At 31.4% G+C, this 22,883-nt stretch overlaps 3 protein-coding genes across 3 annotated transcripts; 1 reads left to right on the plus strand and 2 right to left on the minus strand.

Moving 5' to 3' along the window:
* The first annotated feature begins 4,316 nt into the window (after nt 1–4,316).
* LOC133330602 (gamma-glutamylcyclotransferase-like) lies at nt 4,317–4,996 on the plus strand. Its single transcript, XM_061539043.1, has 3 exons — nt 4,317–4,421; nt 4,483–4,616; nt 4,681–4,996. The coding sequence occupies exons 1-3, from the start codon at nt 4,317–4,319 to the stop codon at nt 4,994–4,996; spliced, it is 555 nt and encodes a 184-aa protein (XP_061395027.1).
* A 1,955-nt stretch (nt 4,997–6,951) lies between these two features.
* LOC133330603 (enoyl-CoA delta isomerase 2-like) lies at nt 6,952–7,815 on the minus strand. The gene has a single exon (XM_061539044.1). The coding sequence runs from the start codon at nt 7,813–7,815 to the stop codon at nt 6,952–6,954; it is 864 nt and encodes a 287-aa protein (XP_061395028.1).
* Nucleotides 7,816–14,003: 6,188 nt separating this feature from the next.
* Nucleotides 14,004–18,219, minus strand: LOC133330597 (ATP-binding cassette sub-family F member 2). The gene is made up of 4 exons (XM_061539036.1): nt 17,525–18,219; nt 16,854–17,459; nt 14,201–14,637; nt 14,004–14,134 (listed from the first exon to the last, which is right to left on the minus strand). The coding sequence occupies exons 1-4, from the start codon at nt 18,201–18,203 to the stop codon at nt 14,006–14,008; spliced, it is 1,851 nt and encodes a 616-aa protein (XP_061395020.1). The 5' UTR covers nt 18,204–18,219; the 3' UTR covers nt 14,004–14,005.
* Nucleotides 18,220–22,883: the final 4,664 nt, after the last annotated feature.

Here is a 22,883-nt window from a genome sequence, read left to right on the forward strand (position 1 = left end):
ATGCCTAAGATATATATAAATAAAAATATATATACATAAATATTAAATACAAAATATATTAATAAAAATAATACAAAAATGTTAAATTTTTAAATTTAAAACAAAACAAAAAAAAATGGAAACATTTTTTTCGCTCTTATGGAAAAATATATATATAAATTCGAATCATAACAACAACACTGTTACAATTTCAATAATTAAAAAAAAAAATAAAATATCTAATGTAGTGCTTCCTATTTCAAATTTTTTTATTTTATTGTTTTAGAAATTAAATTCCTAGCGTTTCAGAATTCCTAATAAAAAAAAAACAAAATCCCCAAAAAACTATTCTTTTCTATATCTAAATGGTTTCTTTGTTCAAAATGATAAGAAAAAAATATGTCCCAAAAATTTTTGAAACTCCTCCACTAGCTTTTCAAAAAATATTGAAATGTTGCTCTCTATAAAAATAATTGATTTTTTAAATATTTTTTAGAATTTAAAAAACAAAGTAATGGAAAACAATAAAAAATCAACTAAACAATGCAATATTACACAAACAAAATAAAATAAATATTTAAAAAATATATATTATTAAATTTAAAAACAAACACATGTTAACAATGAACACTTAATAAAAAAACAACAACAAACAAACACACAAAGCCAAAAAAAAAAATTGAAAAAAATATACCCCCATAAAAGTTGTAAGATTTTTTTTCAACCATTTGTTATAATAAAATTATATAAAATATAGATATTATATATATACATATACAAAACATATATATATATATATATATATACATAAATGTATTTAAAGATAAAAAAAAAACAATCTAGTTAATATTATTATTATATTATATATCATTGTTATAAAGATTTACATAAACAAATTTTTATTATTACAAAGTCAAACAAAAAAATAGTTATTTAAAAAAAACAAACATTTCTTTTATAGACAAAAACTGAAAGAAAAAAATTCAAAATTAAAAAAAAATTTAAAAAAATAAAAATTAACAAAATTAAAAAAAAAAAAATAAAAATTAATAAATTTAAAAAAAAATAAAAATTAATAAAATTAAAAAAATAATAATTAACAAAATATAATAAAAAAAAATTAAAACCTTGGTAATATCAAATAAATTAAATAAAAAATAATGAAAAAAATAAAAAATTATGTTTTTATTTATTATTATTTTCATTTGTTTAAATAATTTTTATATTGACAAAATTAAAAAAAAAATTTTAAAAAAATTAAAAAATAATAATAATTAAAAACATGTTATTATTTAAATAAATTAAAAAAATAATGACAAGAAAAAAATTAAAAAAAAATCTTAAAAAATTTAATAACAATTAAAAAAAAACCTAATATCAAAATTAATAAAAAATAATAATAAAAAAGTTAAATAGTTGAATTTAATAAAAAATAACTGATAATATTTAAATACAAAAAACAAATTAATAACAGGCTTGCAGGGTAATTAATTTTCATTATATATTTTTTCAAGATTAAATCTTGAATTCAATCCTTCCTTAGAAAAAAAAAATAATTTCTCTTATTGTTTTATAATAATAAAAACATTTTTATTTTATTTTTTTAATAATGTTTTATTATATTTTTTATTTATTATTCTTTTATTTTTTTAGATTAATTAATAATAATATTTTTTTAATTAAACTTGTTTTTATATTTCTATAATTAATTTAATTTTATTAATTTATTAATCCTTGCTAGTCTGTTTGCAATAAAAAAAACAAATATTTGTTTTTTTATTTTTACAAAAATACACATTTTAATATATAAACAAAAATCTATATATACATAATTAAACCTTTACACAAATTATTATATATTATAGTATATATTATATATAAACAAAATTCCTAAACATTTAAAATCATATTTAAATCTCTTACAAATCGAAAAAAACATCCAAAAATATACACAAAAAAAGTTTTGAAACAGAAAATAAACAAAAAATGTTATTATAATAAAACAAATTAAAAAAATATAATAACAAAATTAAAAAAAAATATACATAATAAAAATTTAAAAATAAAATAAATAATTAAAAAAGAAGTTCAATTAAATAAACAAACAAATTAATTAATTAAAAAAAACAATACGGATTTTTAATAATTTTTTTTTGGATGGTATGGATTAATTAGAAAAAATTCTCTAGGGTTCTAAAGCCTAGATTAGTTACAAAATATTTTTTTAAGGATTCTGAGGGGCTGGATTAATTTGAAAATATTCTTTCAAGGTCTGTATTAATTAGAAAATATTTTTCCAGGGATTCCGAAGGACTGAATTTATTTGAAAATATTTTTCAAGGCCTCACAAGGCCTGAATAAATTTGAAAATTTATCAGCCTATAGTTCGAACGAGTGAGGAAGAGAAGTTGATAGAAAATACTATAAGCTACCCAAAACAGGTATGGGCGATAAATAATTTTCAACCCTATAAGTCTCCTGGTCCTGAACGAGTATTAGCCTTTCTGTAGGACATTTTTAGGGTTTGTCTATTTCAATCGTACATACCTAGTCTATGGAAAGAGGTAACAGTGATCTTCATCCCGAAAGCCGAGTCATACTTTACCAAAAGACTATAGACCGATTAGTCTCTCTTCCTTTCTACTCAAGACTTTAGAAAGGTTATTAGACTCAGAAATTAGAAACACTCCCAACATGCATACATCAAAGCCTTACATGAGGTGGTTGGATGCATCGAGAAGAATATGGAGTCCTCTGGCTACACTTTGGCATCATTCCTCGACTTTGAGGGAGCTTTTAACAATGTGAAGCTAGAAGCCATCCATTCGGCTCTCGTATACACAGGTTTCGATTCACTACTAACGGAATGGATTGATAGATTGCTGGAAAGCAGAATTATCAACTCATCCTTAGGAGAGAGTTCTGTGAGGAAATCTGTCAACAGAGGCACACCACAGTGAGGAGTACTATCTCCCCTTCTGTGGCTTCTGGTGATTAATGAGATACTGCTGAAGTTCGATCATCTTAGGATAAAGGTTGTAGCCTATGCCGATGATGTAGACCTGCTGGTTGGGGGTAAGTTTCTAATGACAATTGCAGATATTTTGGAGGGCGCCCTTTCAACCCTGTCTAACTGGGCATACGCCAAAGGTCTTGGTGTAAACCCCACTAAGACAGACCTGGGCATACGCCAAAGGTCTTGGTGTAAACCCCACTAAGACAGATTTAGGGCTCTTTACTAGGAAACCTAAGAATCCTAGTTTCCGCCCGCCATCACTGGGAGGAGTGAACCTAACCCGTTAACGCTGGATTTTTTAAATAATATTTTTAGAGCATCCCTAAGTCGTGAAATTTTTAATACGTATTTTTTATAGCATCGCTAAGACGCAGATTTTTGATTAAGTACTTTTTATAGCATCGCTATGACGTATATATTTTTGTTTTTAATTTTTATAGCATCCGAATGGAGTAGATTTTTTAATTTGTGTTTTTTATAGCATCCCTATGGCGTATGTTTTTTAATTACTATTTTTATAGTATCCGTAAGATGCGGATATTTTAAGTTATATTTTTTATAGCATCCCTATGACGCCGATTTTGAATTTGGTACTTTTTACAGCATAAATTTTAAAATATTCAATTTTTATAGCAAACCCTAAGTCGTAGATTTTTTTAATTTTTGTTTTTAAAGCATCCTCTTAGGCGTGGAATTTTAAAATTACATTTTTTATAGCATCCCTTAGGCAGGGAATTGCTTAAATAATATTTATTATAGCATCCTCAAGGCATAATTTTTTTTTAAATTTGTATTTTATATAGCATCCCTTAGGCGTGGAATTTTGTGTGGATTTCTTTAGTTTGTATTTTTATAGCATACCAATATTTTAATTTTTTATTTATTTTCACCTAAGGAATTTAGAAAATCCCAAATTTGGAAAATCCCGGAAAATTCCCTCATAAAGTGAAAGTGGTAATAATGATGTTTTTGACAGCTACTTTATCATGTAAACAACAACAACAACAATCACACAAATAATAAACAAAACTATTTTTCCATGACAGCCGTGCAATTTTTATCAGCGGCCAACAATTTGGAACCAACAATTTTTGGAATTCTTTAGGAAGGAAGGTTTCGCCCTCATTTATATGGACCTGGAAAGGTAAGTAAACAAAAAATGTGGTGGGTTTTATTATTGAATTGTCAAAAAAGAAATGAAAGAAAATGATTTTCCTTTTTATGACATTTCTACCATGACCTTTCTATAAACAGCTGACCGGCAACCATTTGACGATTCAAGACTGAAACCAGAAAATTCAGTACAAACCATAAACTCCAGATGGCTTCGAAATTTTATTATTTTGGTTTTGGCAGCAATCTCTTGGCCAAACGATTACACATACAAAACCCCACAGCCATACGAGTGGGTCCAGGGAAACTAGAGGTAAGTGGTATGTGAAAAAAAAACACAAATCGAATTTATTACGAATTCCCTTTTATTGCAGAATTATAGTTTAGATTTTTATTTCCCCTCCAAAAGATGGATGGGTGCGGCGGCCACAATTGTACCCACCAAAAATGATCATGTTTGGGGTGCCATTTGGGAAATTGATGGCAGTGATTTGGAGCATTTAGACAAGTGGGTATTCGGATTCTTACAAGTTTAAAACATCTTCAAATGTCTCTTTTTTGTTGGCTTCCAGTCAAGAAGGTGTCCACGAAGGCATTTATACACCCATCACGGTCGATGTTTATTGTCCACCTTTTAATAAGCACATTGAATGCCGGGCATATCATTTATGTCGCCAACCGGAGGGCCATTTAAAATTGATACCCAATGAAAAGGTACCCACGGAGAGGCAACCATCATTGACATATCTAAAAACCTTGGTGAAAGGTGCCCAAGAGACGGGCATCCCACTGGATTATGTCCAATGGCTGAAACAGATTCGTCACAATTCCCAGGTGGCTGAATATTTTGAAAAGCAACTGGATTTGGCGGATGTGGTTTTGGAATAAGGAACGGAATGTAGGTTTTTTTTAGTGTTCTATAACACCCACAATGTTGATAAATAAAGTACAAAAGGAAATGTATAAATAAATAAGTAACCAAAAACAAGAATTTGACAAAAAAAATCTATTATTTAAAATCTACGCCGTGGGGGCCTTGAAAAACATATTTCCGAATTACTCTCGACATTTAGAATCTTTAAAACTAGTATTTTCTAATTAATCCAGACCTTCGGAGTTCCTGAAAAAAAAACAATTTCGAACTAATCAAGGCCTTGAAAAAATATTTTGGAAATAATTTCGACCATCAGAAACCTTGAAAAAATATTTCCGATAAATCCAGACCTTTAATCCTCAAAAACATAGTTTATTATTAATACAGGCCCTCAGAGGCCTTGAAAATATATTCCGGGCATAATTTAGACCTTCAGAGACATTGAAATAATATTTCCGAAAAAAATCCAGACCTTCAGAATCCTCAAAAACATAGTTTATTATTAATACAGGCCTTGAAAATATATTTCGGAAATAATTTAGGCTTTTAGAGATCTTGAAAAAAAAAACATTTCCGAACAAATCCGCACCCTCAGGGTCCTTCAGAATATTTAAACAAATAATTTCTAATTAATACAGTCCTCCAGAAGCCTTAAAACAGGCTCTCAGAGGCCTTGAAAAAATATTGCGGACATAATTTAGGCCTTCAGAGACCTTGAAAAAATATTTCCGAAAAAATCGAAACCTTTAGAATTCTCAAAAAACATGTTTTATTATTAATACAGGCCTTCAGAGGGCTTGAAAACTATTTAGGAAATAATTTAGGCTTTTAGAGGGCACCTTCAGGTCCCTCAAAAAATATTTTCTAATTAATCCAGGCCCAGAGAAGTCTTGAAAAAATATTTCCGAACTAATCCAAATTATCCAAGACGTCCTGAATGCTTGAAAACCTATTTCCGATTTACTCCCGACCTTCAGAATCTTAAAAAAAAAAAACATTTTCTAATTAATCCTTGACTCCAGAAACCTTTAAAAAATATTTTCGACCTAATCCGCACCTCCAGGATCCTCAAAAAAATATTGTCTAATTACTCCCGACCTACAGAATCTTTTAAAAAATATTTTCTAATTAATCCAGGCCTCCGGAAGCCTTGAAAAAAATATTTGCCGACTAATCCGCGAAATCAGGATCCTCAAAAACCCGTTTCTAATTAATCCAGGCCTAAAAAAAACTATTTCCTAACTAGATCTTCAAAATATATTTCGGAAATCATCCAAGCCTCTAGAAATCCTGAAAAAAATATTTCCGGAAATCCAAGCTTCCAGGAACCTTCAAAAAGTATTTTCGAAATAATGCTGGCCTCCCGAACCCTTAAATATTTTCAAATTAATCCGCTCCTTCATAAAAAAATATTTTCTAATTAATCCAGGCCTTCAGATGCCTTGAAAAAATATTCCGGAATAAATCCGCACCTCCAAGATCTTCAAAACAATATTTCTTATTCCTCCTGACTTTAAGGATCCTCAAAAAAAATATTTTAGAATCAGCATCCCTAAAAAAACTATTTTTTAATTTATCCAGGCCTTCAGAGACCTTTAAAAATGTTTCCGAAATTGTCCGCAACTTCCGGATCCTCAAAAAAAATTTTTTTCTAATTAATTCAGGCCTCCAGAAACCTTAAAAACAGTATTTCCGAATTAATCCAAATCTTCTGAATACTTGAAAAAATTAATTTCCGAATTACTCCGGACCTTCCGAATTTTTAAAACAAATATTTTCTAATTAATTCAGAGACCTTGAAAAATATTTCCGCATTAATCCGCATCTTCAGGATCCTCAAATTTTTTTTTTCTGTTACTCCCGACCTTCAGAATATTTGAAAAAATTAAATTTTTTTATAAAATATTTATATCCCTTTATTAATTATACAAAAAAAATGTATATACAAACATAGTTGTTGGAATTTAACTTAAAGTTTACTTTGACTTTTCGATTTTTGTAGAAAATCAGCAATGGCTTTCTGATAAACTGGCCCCCGACGTAATTTACCAATTTCCTTGAGTTCGGCCTCCAATGCCTTCAGCAGCTGCTCACGATGATTTAAACGCATTAAATTCTTACTAATTGCCACCGACTCCCATGGTAGTCGTGAATATTCTTCAAGTTTAGGCCACAATCGATTTTCAACATCCTGCAAGTCAACATAAATGCGGGTGACAAAACCCAATTGCTCGGCTTTTTCGGCAGAAAGTTTTTCACCAAACAGCAACAACTTGGAAGCCCATGATTGGCCAAAATGCTGCACGAAAGTATACGATGAACATGCCTCGGCACATAAACCCAACTGGGAAAATGGTGTTTGAAAATATGCCTCCTTGGTGCAGACACAAATGTCACAGAGAGCGGCCAGCGTAAAACCAATACCAATACATGGACCATTTATTAGGGCAACAATGATTTTGGGGCACACAATAATCGTCTTGACCAAAGATCTTAAGATATAATTTGCCCCATAAAAATAATCTTCAGGGTTAGGATAATCCTGCAATTGTTTAAGATCGGTACCCGCACAAAAAACCTGCCCATAGCCGGTTAGTAATATCATTTTTACATCTTGATTATGGGTGGCTTCACCAATGGCAGCAATTAAATCGTAAACAGCATTACGATTTAAGGCATTCCTGCTGGCCGGGCGATTGATTTTCAATATCAAAATATTGCCACGAAGTTCTTTAATTATTTCACTTTTGCGCAATTTATCAGAGGTGCGTAAATGTTTTTCACGTTCAACGATTTCTTTCAGGGACAAGGTGGTGGCGTTGGAGCTTGTCATCTTCGTGGAGTAGATAGTTCACAACTGACTGGTAGGCTGGCTGGAACAAAACCCCACAACCAGCTAATTGAGACTATCTTATGTATACTTGTTTATTTTGTCTTTTCTTGTCTGTGTAGCGAAAAAAAGAAAGAAAAAGAGAATAACAACAAATAATTAACATAATAAACTGATATATGTATATTTTGTTTACTGATAACAAACCTGGATCACTGCACCAACAACAACTAGTAGTAGTCTTTGTACCATGGAATCCGACAAATAGGGGACGGCTATAAGTAATATGCATACACACTGTCACACATTGAGGAGATACCATAACACTTCACTCTCACTTTAATGATCATTATATGTGGATTTGTTTTCAAAACAAATGTTTTTTTATTTTGTATTTCAATTTTATTTTTTTAATAAAACTATTTTTCTTTAATTTGTATTCTTGGGTTCAAACGACAACAAAGCAGCTGTTATAGCGACTGCTGTCAAGAGATTGTTGTCATTCAAGGCAGAGAATAACATTGGGGCTCTCTCATTATCAAAGTGCATTGGAGCTCACTCTCACTATGAAAGTGCATTGTCAGCGCACTCACACACAACACAACGGGGCATGCCTGCCGCCACTTTAATGCTCATTATATGATTTTATACTGTTATTGTTGTTGTTTGTTTTATCTACAAAAACAATTGTTATTTTGTTTTCTATATTTAACTTTAATTCTTTTGGTAAAATTCCATTCTTCAATTTAATATTAATGGCTTCACTAAAAAAATGACAACAAAGCAGAAGCAACGGTTGCTCTCAAGAGATTGTGGCCATTCAAGGCAGAGCATGACATTGGAGCACTCTCACAGAGTGCATTGACATGCCTCCCACCATTTGAATGATCATGATGTATGCTTGTTGTTGTTTTTGCGCTTTTCATTAAACATATGGGAGACAAACAGTTGACAATTGCTCATTATATGATTTTATATTGTTGTTGTTTTAATTAAAAAAACACACAATTATTAGGTTCGTTCGTTTACTCAATAATTTGTACGAATTTGTACAAATTATTACAAAATGTTGTTCGTTTACCCAAAAGTCCAGTAAAAGAGAGTGAATTGAGAGAGCAGATTTGACAGTTGTGTTACTGAGTATTTGCAAATTCTTACAAGGAAAATTAGGTGTGTCTGGTTACCCTAAAGTTTGTAACAATTGTTACAAATTGTTACTGGAAGTCGTCTGTTAACCCAAAAGTTCTGCAAAAGAGAGCGGTTGGAGAGAGAAATTTTGACAGTTCTTTCAGTGAGAGTTTGCAAATTCTTGCTGGAAAAATTTCTTCTTGCAATCTCTTGCAACTCTTCTTCTTCTCATACATCGACATTCAATCAGATGTTTTCTATTGTTTGTTTATTTATTTTTGTGCTTTCAATTTGAAAATAATTTTTTTTGGAATTAGCAAGACTAATTGTTTTTGTTTTTGTTAAACTGGTTGTGTTTTCTTTCTTTTAATTCTTTATAATGGCGGACAAATTGGTTTGTTTTGACAAATCAGCTGATTAGTTGCAAGCTTCTGCAGGGATGCCGTCTGTTTACTTTTCGCATTTTTCTTGCAAAAGAGAATAAAACTACCTTACTCTCTCAGAAAGAAGTTACTGGACAATTCCTGCAGGGAAAGTAACCAGACACACCTATTTACTCAGTAAGAATTTTCTTGTACCATCAGCTGATATTTAATCAGCTGTTTTGTTATGTTTTGTAAACAAACAAAAAATTGTTCTCAAGAAAATTGATTGTTTTGTGAATTTTATTTTGATTTTGTATCATTAAATACCAAAATGGATGAAGAAAACGCAAGTATTTAAAAATAAGAGTAATAAGAGTAATTGGCGAACGATTTTTTAGGTTCCAAATCGAAACAAAAAAGTGTGCATCCCTAACATGTCTGGAACACCATCGGTTATGTCCACCCCCATATCAATTGCAGATACAGGAATAACATGTCACAACCCTTTTAAATGTTTATGGGTAACAAACAACATCAATTTTCCGCTTGTTATCCATTTTTCTAATAAAAATGCTGTTTTATAGTTTGCGCCAATTTGTTTGTTGTTTTAATCAGCTGTGTCGAAACAATCTTTTTACTGGATGTTGTTCGTTTACTTTTTGCAGTTTTCTCTCTTGAAAAGGAAAAATTCGTATTTACTCTCTGCAAATTCTTACTGAGTAAATGTTACTGGGAAAGTAAACGAACGAACCTATTATTTTGTTTTGTATTTATCTTTAATTTTAATAAAATTCCAGTCCTTTAATTTGTATTCATGGCTTCACAATAAGAAAAGTGACAACAAAGCAGCAGTAGTAGCGACTGCTGTCAAGAGATTGTCATCCAAGCCTGAGAATAACATTGGAGCTCTCTCATTATCAAAGTGTATTGGAGCTCTCTTTCACCATCCAAGTGCACTGTCAACTCAGCCACACACAACACAACAACATAACTGCCGCCACTTTAATAATACATAATTATTGTTTTTTTATATTGTTATTGTTGTTTGTTTTATCTTCAAAAAACAATTCTTATTTTGTTTTCTTTATTTAACTTTAATTCGTTTGATTAGATTCCATTCTTTAATTGAATATTCATGGCTTCACAATAAAAATAAATGACAACAAAGCAGCAACAACGGTTGCTCTCAAGAGATTGTTGTCATTCAAGGCAGAGCATGACTGCAGCACTCTCACAAACAAAGTGCATTGACAAATCACCCACATACACAACGCATTAACATGCCTCCCACCATTTGAATGATCATGATGTATGATTGTTGTTGTTTTTGCGCTTTTCATAAAACATATGGGGGGGCAAACAGTTGACAATTGATTGAAATCTATAGCAGACGTTGGGGGAGTAATTTGATTTTAATTAAAATTAAATAGAAATTTTAAAGAAATTTATTTAAAAAATGGTATGCAAATCACAAAAAAACCTGTAAATGAGGAAAGAGAACAACATACAGTCTATTTTATAAGCATTAAGAAGCGAACAATTACTTTGCAAAGCAATTTTTTATGGATTTCAAAAGGAATCTATTTTTGGTGGGAATTATCAGAAGCAAAGATGGATTAAAAAGGATAAAGATTTTTGAAAGGATTAAAAAAGGTATGCAAAATTAATTAGAAAATATTTGTTTAAGAATCCTAGAGAATTGGTTTAATTAGAACATTTTTTTAAGGTTTCTAAAGGGCTGGAAAAAATATTTTTTCCAGGGACTCATTTTTCGAGAATTCTGAAGGCCTAGGCTAATGCAAAATGTTTCAAGGACTCTGACTAACAGGTTTAATTACAAAACCTAAAGGCCTAAATTAATAAAAATATTTTTTCCAGGGACTGACCACACCTGGATTAATTAGATAATACATTTTCAAGCCCTCTGTAGCAACATGGACCTGTTTTGCTTAGAAAAAATCAAGAAATATAACGGCCTAAGGATTCGGAGAAGGATTGTGATGGCCAAAATATGCTACTATGGTCTAAGTAGCAGTTTAGAAACAAGGTCTCCTTCCGCCAGACCAAACTCACACTTTACAAGACGCTGAAACTACCCGTGCTGTTATATGGATCTGAAGCATGGGTACTTGCGCAAGCAGATGAGGCAGCTCTTGGGGTGTTTGAAAGAAAAATTCTCCGAAAGATCTACGGGCCGATCTGCGTCGACGGTGAATATCAGCGTCGAATGAACCACGAGCTTTACAATTTATACGCGGACATCGACACAGTCAGTCGTATTGAGCTGCAGCGACTTCGATGGCTAGGCCATGTTCCAGCTCAAAAGGCTGTAAAAACGAAACAACTGATGGTTCCCGTAGAAGGGGAAGGCCACGAATCAGATGGAAATACCAAGTAGAAAACAACATTTTGGTCTTTCAAATTTGCGCACAAGAAAGATCTTTTTTAAGCTCGGCTTAACTCGGCTTCTGTAACAAGCTATGTAAGCAAGTATCTGATTGGGAAATATTTTGGGAAAGGATTTTGAAGGCCTGGGTTTGATTTTGAAGGTGAGGATTAATTCGAGAACTCTGGAGGCCTGAATTAATTAGAAAATATTTGTTTAAAGATTCTATAGGTCGGGATTAATTCGAATTTTAAAGTCTCCGTAGGCCTGGATTCAATAGAAAATATTTTTTAGAAGGTCTGTAATAATTAGAAATTATTTTTTGAGGGTCCTAAAGGTGCGGATTAATTCGGAAATATTTTTGTTTTAAATTTTCTGAAAAATATTTTTTTTAATGATTCTGAAGTTCGAGATAAATTCGAAAAAAAAAATTAAAGGTTTCTGAAGGCCTGAATTAATAAGAAAATATTTTTTAATGATTCTGAAGATTAGAAAACAATTGTTGAGGATCCCGAAGGTGCGGATTAATTCGAAAATATTTTTCAATGTCTCTGAAGACCTGAATTAATTAGAAAATATTTTTTTATGGATTCTTAAGGCCTGGATTAATTAGAAAATGTTTTTTTTATGAATTCTGAAAATCGGGATTAATTCGAAAATATTTTTTTCAAGGCCTGGAATAATTAGAAAATATTTTCTAAGGGTTCTGAAGGTCTCTGAAAATATTTTTAGGGATTCTGAAGGTCGGGATTGATTCGGAAATATTTGTTCAAGGTTTCTAGAGGCCTGGGTTAATTAGAAAATATTTTGTTATGGATTCTGAAGGTCGAAGTTAATTCGGAAATATTTTTTCAAGGCCTGGAATAATTAGAAAAACACTTTTTTAGGGATTCTGAAGTTTGGGATTAATTCAATAATATGTTTTCAAGTCCTGGAATAATTAGAAAATAGTTGTTTAAGGGTTCTGAAGTTCGAAATTAATTCTAAATTGTTTTTTAAATGTTTCTGAAGGCCTGTATTAATTAGAAAATATTTTTTGAAGGTGCGGATTAATTCGGAAATACTTTTTTCAAGGCCTGCAATAATTAGCAAATTTTTTTAAGGATTCTGAAGTTCGGGATTAAGTCGAAAATATTTTTTTAAAGGTTTCTGATGGCGCAGATTAATTCGGAAATATTTTTTTAAGGCTTCTGAATGTCTGCAGTGCCTCTGAAATATTTTTTAAGGATTCTGAAGGACCTTCAATTTTCTCATCTTATCATCACCTGAGGCTTCCCTTTTGTAAATAAAACACCAATTTGTTTTTTTTTCGGTTAGATGAAATTATTATTCGTTATTTATTTCATCCAATATTTTTTTGTGGTTTATGATTTTTTTCTTTAGCTTTCAATTTTGAGGGGGCGGGTAAATACCTTCTTCATTCATAGAGGTTGCAGTATTTTGTTCTTTTCTAAAGAAAATATACAATTTTATAAAAATAAAAAATTGGGCCAAATTGTTAATGAAAAAGTTAATAACAGAAAATTAAAACAAAATAGGAAAAAACTTAAAAAAGAAAGACATTTTTGAAATAGAAAGTAAAAGGATTGGGTTTTGAAAAAATAGCATCTATTGGTTTTTAGTTTTTTTTTTTCAAAAATACTTTTTTGGGGGCATTTGAAAACCACTGGATTGAAGGAGTTGTTGATGGTGGCTAAGTGATTGTTGTTGGTTTCCAGAAAGTAGGCAAAGTTGGGTTAGGGTAGGGTTTTCGTTTTTGTTTTTTTAATATAACTTAATATTGTGAGAGTTTTTATTAATTCTTTGTTTTAACATATAAAATCACATTGAAATTTGTGTAGATTTGTTGAACGTCATATCATCATCTCTATATATTTTGTTTTTTATAAATTTCTAAATTTGATATATTTATGTTATATGTGTGTGTGGTACACATGCTTGTTTTTGTTTTTAAGTGTTATATAATTTGTCTATTTTTTGTTTTTAATATTTTAATAAACACCTTTATAGTTCTATCTATGTTGTTGTTGTTTGCTTGTTATTCTTAAAGAGTTTCAAAATAAACATAAAATAAAAAATAGAGTTTCAAAATCAATAAAATAAAAATAGGGGCGGGTTGAAAAAAAAATTCGATCACTTCAAGAATATAGCAGGGTTCTAGTAATATAGTATATATTTTTGTTGTTGTTGTTGTGTGTTTGAAACCAAAACAAAAATTTACGTTTGAAACATAAATCAAAGCATTTCTAGTTTCAATTTTTTATTATAATTATTGTGTGTTGTTATCGTGGTTGGGATTTTGTGTTGAATGATTCTATTTCTTTTTGCCCTTGCTTTCATTTTCGTTGACAATTTTCTTTTTCAAGGCATCCTTGTAGTCCAGAATATTGCCATTCCATTTGGTGACTGTTTCATTTTCACAAATCCAAATTTCTTCGGCGACCTGGAAACAGCAACAAAACAAATTGATAAAAAAAATTAAAATCATAAAAATAATTATCTCCCTTACCTGATTAATCAATCGGAAATCGTGAGAAACCAACACCATACCACCATCAAAATCATTAATGGCATCAGCCAATGCATCAATCGTTTCCATATCCAAATGATTGGTAGGTTCATCAAGCAACAGCAAGTGAGGCACCTGCCATGCCAACCAGGCAAATACAACACGACAACGTTGACCATCGGACAGTTGGCGAATGGGGCATACCTGTTGACGGCCCGTCAAACCATAACGACCGATGATTTTACGCATTTCTTCTTTTTCTTTAACATCGGGGAAGGCACGCATCATATATTCCAATGGACTGGCATCCAAATCCAATAGTTCATGCAAATGCTGATGATAGCGGGCAATACGTAAATGGGAATTTTTACGAATCATACCGGATGTGGGCACAAGATCGCCATAGAGCAATTTCAACAGGGTTGATTTGCCAGCACCTGAAAGAAAAAAACACAACAACAAAATTAGAAACAATTTCCTAAGATTCAGAGGGGCTGAAATAATTAGAAAATAAATTATCAAGGTTTCGGAAGGGCTGGATTAATAAGAAAATAATTTTTCAAGGATCTTTGAGATGAATTAGAAAAAAAAAAACAAGGATCCTGAAAGTCTGTAATATTTTAAAAACATTTTTTTTCAAGGTTTCTGGAGGTCTCAATTAATTAGACAATATTCTTTTAAAGATTCCGAAGTTCGGAAACAATTCGGAAATTTTCTAAGGATACTGAATGCCTGTAATATTTTGAAAATATTTTTTTCAAGGCCTCAATTAATTCGAAAATATTTTTTTTAGAATTCGAAGTTCGGAATCAATTCGGAAATATTTTTTCAAGGTTCCTGAAAGACTGGATTATATTGATAATATTTGTTAAAGATTTCTGGAGGCCTCAATTAATTAGAAAATAGATTTTTTTAAGATTTCAAAGATCGGAATCAAATCGGAAATATTTTTTCAAGGTTCATAAAGGCCTGTATTTTTCCGGCAATATTTTTTCAAGATTTCTTAAGAACTGGGTTAATTCAGAATATTTTTTTTAAGATATCGAAGATCGGTTAAGGTTTCTGAAGGCCATGATTAGAAAATATATTTTTTTAAAAATTCGCAATTTTTTTAAGATTGCGAAAGCCGGAATCAATTCGGAAATATTTTTTAAGGAATCTGAAGGTCGAAATAAATTCAGAAATATTTGTTTAAGGATTCTGAAGGTCGGGATCAATTCGGAAATGTTTTTTTGGATTAATTAGAAAATATATTTTAAAGATTCCAAAGGTCGGGATGATCAACTCGGAAATATATTTTTAACGTTTCTGGAGACCTGGATTATTAGCAAATATTTTTTTTTAAGATTCCGAAGGTCGGAATAAATTCGGAAATATTTTTTCAAAGTTCCTAAAGGCCTGGATGGTTTCCGGAAGGTTTCTGAAGGCCAGGATTGATTAGAATATATTTTTTTTTGGATTCTTAAGGCCTGATTTTTTTTCGGGAATATTTTTTCAAGGTTTCTGAAGGCCTAGATCAATTAAAAAATATTTTTTTAAAGATTCTGAAGGTCGAAATCAATTCGGAAAAAAATTGTTCAAGGATCCTTAAACCCTGATTTTTTTTGGAAATATTTTTCTCACGGTTTCGGGAGGTCTGTATTAATTAGAAAATATTTTTTTTAATATTTGGAAAGTCGGAATCATTTCGGAAATATTTTTTTAAGGATTCTGAAGGCCTGGATTTTTTTCGGGAATATTTTTCCAAGGTTTCTAAATGCTAGAGTTGATTAGAAAATATATATTTTTGTAAATTCCGAAAGTCGGAATCAATTCGGAAATATTTTTTCAAGAATTCTGAAAGACTGTATTATTCCGGGAAAGTTTTTCTGGATTTCTTAGGGGCCTGAATTAATTAAAAAATATATTTTTTAAAGATTCCGAAGGTCGGAATCAATTCGTCAACATTTTTTAAGGATTCTGAAGGCCTGGATTAATTAGATAATATTTTATAAAGATTCTGATCAGTTCGGAAATATTTTTTTAAAGATTCTGAAGGCCTAGATTATTTTGGAAATATCGGAATAGATTAGGAAATATTTTGTAAAGGTTCCTGCTGGCCTAAATTATATTTAAAATGTTTTTTAAGGTTTCTTGAGGTCTGGATTAATTAGAAAATATAAGTTTTTAGGATCCCGATGGTCAGGATTAAGGTTCCCGAAGGCCTGGTTTTAGGTTCCCGAAAGCCTGGATTATTTTGGATTTTTTTCAAGGTTTCTGGAGGCCAAGATTAATTAGAAAATTTTTTTTTAAGATTCCGAAGTTCGGAATACTTTTGGAAATATTTTTTCAAGGATTCCAAAGGTATGGATTATTTCGGGAATATTTTTCAAGGATTCGGAAGGCCTCAATTTTCAATTTCAATTTATTTCATAAACGAGAATCTAGCCCAAAGGGCCAAGAGCGATTCATAAAACATTAAATTAAAAAAATATTTTTCAAAGATTCTAAAAGCCAGGATTAATTCGAAAATATTTTTACAAGGACTCTGAAGGAATCATTAATTAAAAATATATTTGTTTTAAAGATTCTGAAGCCTTGCAATAGTCAGAAAAATTGTTTAAAAATTCTCTTAAAGGACTCTGAAAACTTTTTGAAAGAACTCTGAACTTACCATTAGGTCCCACCAAAGCCAAACGTGTATCCAAATCAATACCGAATTCCAAATTTTTATAAATCCATGGGGTATTCTCATTGTAACGGAAACTGACATTCTGTACCATAATCACCGGCGGTGGTATGGTGCCACACGATGGGAAATAGAAATTCAATACCTTGTCATCCGAGACCTTTTCCGTCAAACCTTGCGCCACCATTTTGGCCAATGTCTTTTCCTTGGATTGGGCTTGTCGGGCCAATTTCGCAGAACCGTGACCGAAACGAGCAATATAATTTTTCATATGGGCAATTTGATCCTGTTCCCAGGCATATTGTTTCGCTTGATTTTCCAATTGTTCCATGCGTGTACGTACGAAAGCTTCATAGTTGCCACCATAGTATTTCAAACGTTTCTGGGTCATATGGATAATGTTGGTACACACACCGTTAAGGAAATCCTGGGAATGCGATATAATGACTAGAATACGTTTGTATTCTTTAAGTTCTTCTTCCAACCAGACACAAGCATCCAAATCCAAGTGATTGGTCGGTTCATCGAGTAGCAACAGATGGGGTTTGACGAAAAGGGCACGGGCCAAAGCGATACGCATACGCCAACCACCTGTAATGCGAAAAAATAAATTAATTATCTTTGGATTAGGGTAATGTAAAGTATTCCCCACTTACCAGAAAAATCTTTAGCCTGCTTCTGTTGCATTTGTTTGTCAAAACCCAAACCATGGAGAATACGGGCAGCCTTTACCTCAGCCAAATCGGCAGCCATATCATCCAAACGTTCATAGATATCAATCAATTGTTCCTGATCATTGTCGTCTTCGCTCATGGCCAATTCTTCGGCCAGTTTTTCCAATTTAACACGCTCCTCATCGACCTCCATGACACATTGCAGGGCGGTCTTGGAACTGGCAGGAATTTCACGTGACAAATAGAAAATATCCATGTGTTCGGGTATGGGTACTTCACGATTACCCAACACAGCCAGCAGCGACGACTTGCCACAACCGTTTAGGCCAATAACACCATAACGACGGCCACAATTCAATTCCAACATGGTGTCCTGCAGCAATTCACTGCCAAAGAATGTTATGGAGAAATTTTCTATTTTAATATCACGTGAACGGGGATGAGAGGCCAGGGAACCGGTACAGGCTCTAGCTTCGGCCGAAATGCGTGCCTCCTCTTCCAATTTGGCACACAATTTCTCTTCTTCGGTCATTTCGCGGGGAGGTTCAGCATTGCCATTAGTGACACCATTGGTTTTCTTGGACGACGAAACGGTGGTGATTTTTTTGTTGCGTGCATCCTTTTTGCGTTGGGCATCGCGTTTTTTCGAATCCGAAGGCATTGTGGCTTAGTTTTTGTTCGGTTTTCTTTCCTGGGGGGAGCGTGACACTGATCTCTTACGAAGAAATGTGGAAAAAGTTTAGCTAAAAAGAGATGAAAGAAGCACAAAAATTAGCAAAATAATTCAAATAGTTGCTTCATGGCATAGTCTTGAGCAAAACAGAACAAAGTTGAACAGGTGTCTCGAGCAATGGATGGACATATAAAAACACACAGAACACCACGAAAATTGTTGAAACACCTAGCCAATATTTTTTCCAATGGACCTGTATTATTTTTCCTTTCCATTTCTGTCAGCATTTCCCGCAAAATAATAAAGAAATTAACGTATTTTTCTATTTCTTGCAATAAATTGATGAACATGCTCCTCTTTGCTTGTGTGCCTGCAACAGCATACTAAAAATGACAGCACTTCATGATGGCACACACTGAACATACCCCCTACATTGTTGACAATAAAAAAAAACGTTTTTCTCCCCCAACTCATTCTCTCTCACAAAAATTAAATGTGAGGAAACCCCCACAAGAGAACGATGTAAAAAAAGAACAGACACAGAGAGAGAGACGAAATTGACGAATCGCACATGTCTGCGAAATGATGGAACAAAGAAATGGATAATTATAAAAAAGAAATATTACAAATTTTTTTTATAAAATATTAAATTCATCATAGGGAATTGAGAAAAAGCATTAACGTTAATAAAACCCCAATGATATTTAATGCCCTCAACACTTCCACCATGATTGACCCTGAAAAATGAAAAATCCAATAAACACCAAAACGAAATCGGTACGCCAGCCCATACCCATAATCGAAATCATCTATTGTTACAAACACCATCATTTTGCCATAAAAAGCATGAATACCTGATACCTTTCCAATCAAAGGCAATGCGATGAAGAAAAAAATGATTATATACGACCAAAAAAATCACAAAATTTTCCGCATGCAGGCACACACACATTCACAACACCATAATACTTTTTTCCCCTTTTACTACTCACAAAGCTCAATTATTAATTTCAACGAAAAAAAAAATGGTATGATTCAACTTTTTTCTTTGTGACCAATTTCCTTTTAAATCTTTTTGTCGTTTTTTTTGTTTTCAGCTTTGTTCTGTTTCACTTTTTCTGGATTTCTTCGTAAAAAATAAACGAAACGAAGAAAATTTCAGAATTAAAAATTCTTATATTTTCTTCACGTGTTTGCTTTCGTACCGAGACCGACGAGCCAACCACCACACACAACGACGATTGGCTTTGAAGTGAGAGAGAAATGTTCTGCGTTCGTTTTTTGACTGGCTGTCTTACCTTTTGCAATGTAATTGTTTTTAAATAGATACTAACAAATTAAATAATAATATATGAATTTGTAATGAAAATTTAATAAAGTTAATTATTTAAAATTTAATTTTTTGTAATTTACATTATTTTCACAAATAAAATAGAATTTTGTGCACAATTTTAATGCGACTGGCGCGACAAATGTCAATATGAGGTATGTTCAGTTAATGACACAGATGTGTTGATAAGGAGCAACCAACAATTGAACGTAACATTGTGGCAAAATATAAGAAGAGTACATTTCCTCAAATTAAGTCATAAAAATGAATAAACAGCAAGAAAATAATTAAAATAATGTAATTAATTTCGAAAATGGATTTAATAATCAATATATTAACAAATTAAGTGTTATTTTGAATGCATTGCAGTATGTTCAGTTAAGGCCACAGATGTATTTTGAACGGGTGCTACTTAAAAGTGAACGTAAAATGGTGGCAAATTGAAAGCTGAGCGTATTAACTCAAAATCTTCACAACAAATTATAAATTCATAATGAAAAACAATATAATGATTTATTTAAAGCATAAAATCCATATAACTTTTATTATTTTTACAAATAAAGTGTTAATTTAAATGCGGGAAAAAATTGCATTGGAGTATGTTCAGTTAATGCCGCTGATGTATTTTAAATGGGAGCTACACATAATCGAACGTAACGTTGTGACACAAAAATGGAGTACGCTACAATAAATTGAATTAAATGTGAATGTGTAATCCGAATATGAACAATATACATTAAATACCATTCAAATTCTCACGTCATTGTTTTTACCAAATCAACATTGCACAATTTTACAATGTGGTATGTTCAGTTAATATCATGGGTATGTTGCAATGGGATGATACCTAACATTGAACGTAAGCATTGATAATGTGAATCTTAAAGAAATGGGTCCAATTTCTATAAATGGAGTAAAATATGATTTTTGTCAATAAAAAATGTATAATTTAGATTGAAGAAAACCAAATTCCAATAAAAAAGTTATTATTTTCACAAAATAATATAGATTATTGCTCACAATCGTAAAATGTGGTACGTTCAGTTAATGCAATGGGTACGTTTTAATAGTGGGCTACCTAAAATTGAACGTAGATATTCATAATGTAAAACGTGATAATTTTGCATTTTTAATAAAAATCAATTAAATTCATCGAATAAAAATAAAATTAAATGAAATATTTATTATTTTAACTGTGTGCATTGATTTCTTTCTGCATTTTCTTATAAATGGCAAACATGTTAGAATGGGGTATGTTCAGTTCTTGAGATAAATATGATAGAGATAGTGACTGGCGTCTTAAAATTAAACATATTACAAATTAAACAATTATTTTTAATTTAACATTAATGAAACTGTTTATTTAGAGTTTATTTTTCAATGTTTATAAATGTTTTACTCAATAAAATATATATTTTGCCTAATACTACATTGTGCTGGATTTCGTTGACCTAGTGTGTTTAAATTCTCAAATCCATTACATATATGTGTAGGTTAATCCGATAAATATTTCTAGTGTACATGCCGTTGGGACTGTAACAACAGCAATTATTTCAAATAATGAATTGAAATCATAAAAAATGGACAACCAAAAATTGTCTTTTATTATTTATTCATTTATTAATTGCAAGGTTTAATCCATTATATTTATTGATGACTAATTTATCCAAAAATTAAAAAGGCAATAAAGAATACACGAGCTGAAAACTTTGTTGTCCCCTTTTGTTGTGTTAACAGTGTTATTAACACCATGGTACTTGGCTATCATTCAATTCTAATAACATTTAAAGAATGTAATTGTCCATAAAACCCATAATTGTCTCCTCGTTTTTTTACACATCAAAGAAGAAAAAAATGTTGCCTAATGAAAACATTTTGGAGGGAAAATAGATATATGTAAACCAAAATTAATATGGCCAATTATAAAGAGTATGGTAAAAGCAATAAATATTTACCATATATGCTACCCAGCAAACATTCTTATATACCCCGAATTTGGCATATTTTAATTGTTTCCGCATAATAAATACCGTACCTTGAACTCGTGCCGTATATGGATGGCGCGCACAACACACACAAAAAATACAACTCTACCACATAAGGGATTACACTGAACATACTCCGGCTGCTATGAATTGCCAATAAGAAGAAACTTCATTTATACGAGAGAGAGAGAGAGTAAGAAATCAGCTGGCTTGATTGGGTTTTATAAATTTTTGTATAAAATTGTGGTTAAATAATGTTAAATTAAACTTAAATTAATTAAATTATGCTATTTTATTTAATTATTTCCAAAAAAATTGAAGTTTATTAGTTATTTTTATGGGTTTCATTTAAACTGAGAGTGCCAGAGAGAGAGGGAGTTGCTGACAACCATAACGCCGTTAGCGCTAAAGCCATGGGCCTATGACTTTCAACGGCTCTTGCATTTGCCTGAGTCAGTTTTATTATTGTGTGGGGGCGGAAAGTTAGTGCTTCGTGTTTTATAGCGGAAAAAAATTTGTCGAAAAAAAGTAAAGAAAGTTTTATTTAATAAAAGAAAAAAAAAAAGAATAGAGAAAAATAAGATAAATTATAACTGAAAAGAAAATATATTGGAAATTAAATGAAATCTGTGTACCATTTAAAACAGGAAATTGCAAGGATTATCAAAAGGCAAGTTCGCTCTTGTCGTTGTCTCTATGTGTGTGCGTGTTGTTGGTGTTGTAATGTGTAGCCAGCAGTAGTGAAATAGCAAGAAGAAGCAGAAACGTTTACTCTGTGTCTTGTGTGGTTGGGGTTCCAGTAAGATTTTTTGTTGTTTGTTTGTGCGTACGTGTGTTTGTGTGTGTATGTGTTTAACAAACCGAAAGAGGGAAATGCAGTTTGATTAAGCGCACCAGGCAACGACAGCACAGCAACAAAACAAAGCCTGTTTAAACATTAGTTGATGTTAAGCCGCCGTCGCTGCCGCCTTGTGCTGGGGTTAATTTTAATGGAATTGTGAATAATTTAATGCAAACAAAAAAATATTTATTTAAATTAAATTCAAATGCAAAATAATTTGAAATGAAGTGGAAAAATATAAAATGAGAGTGTTTTTGTGAGATTTTGTGAAAATGAAGATATAATTGTGAACGCCGTTAACTCCATTTACCCACAATTGACTTGGTTCTTTCTCTCTACATGGTGGCTGACTGACTGTGGCTACACCCAAAAACCCAAAAAAACGAAGTATATGAATTTTTTTGTGTTAACAAAAAAAAAAAAATTGTTGTGTATTTTTTAACACTTCTTTATCTTGAAATTTTGAAATTAAAAAAAAAATCGAATCGGTTGTGTGTTTTTATCGCTTGTAA

This window comes from Musca vetustissima, unplaced genomic scaffold (assembly GCF_032173495.1).
Source record: "Musca vetustissima isolate MV318-11 ecotype Yass unplaced genomic scaffold, APGP_CSIRO_Mvet_v1 utg12995, whole genome shotgun sequence".
Classification (NCBI taxonomy): Eukaryota; Metazoa; Arthropoda; class Insecta; order Diptera; family Muscidae; genus Musca; species Musca vetustissima.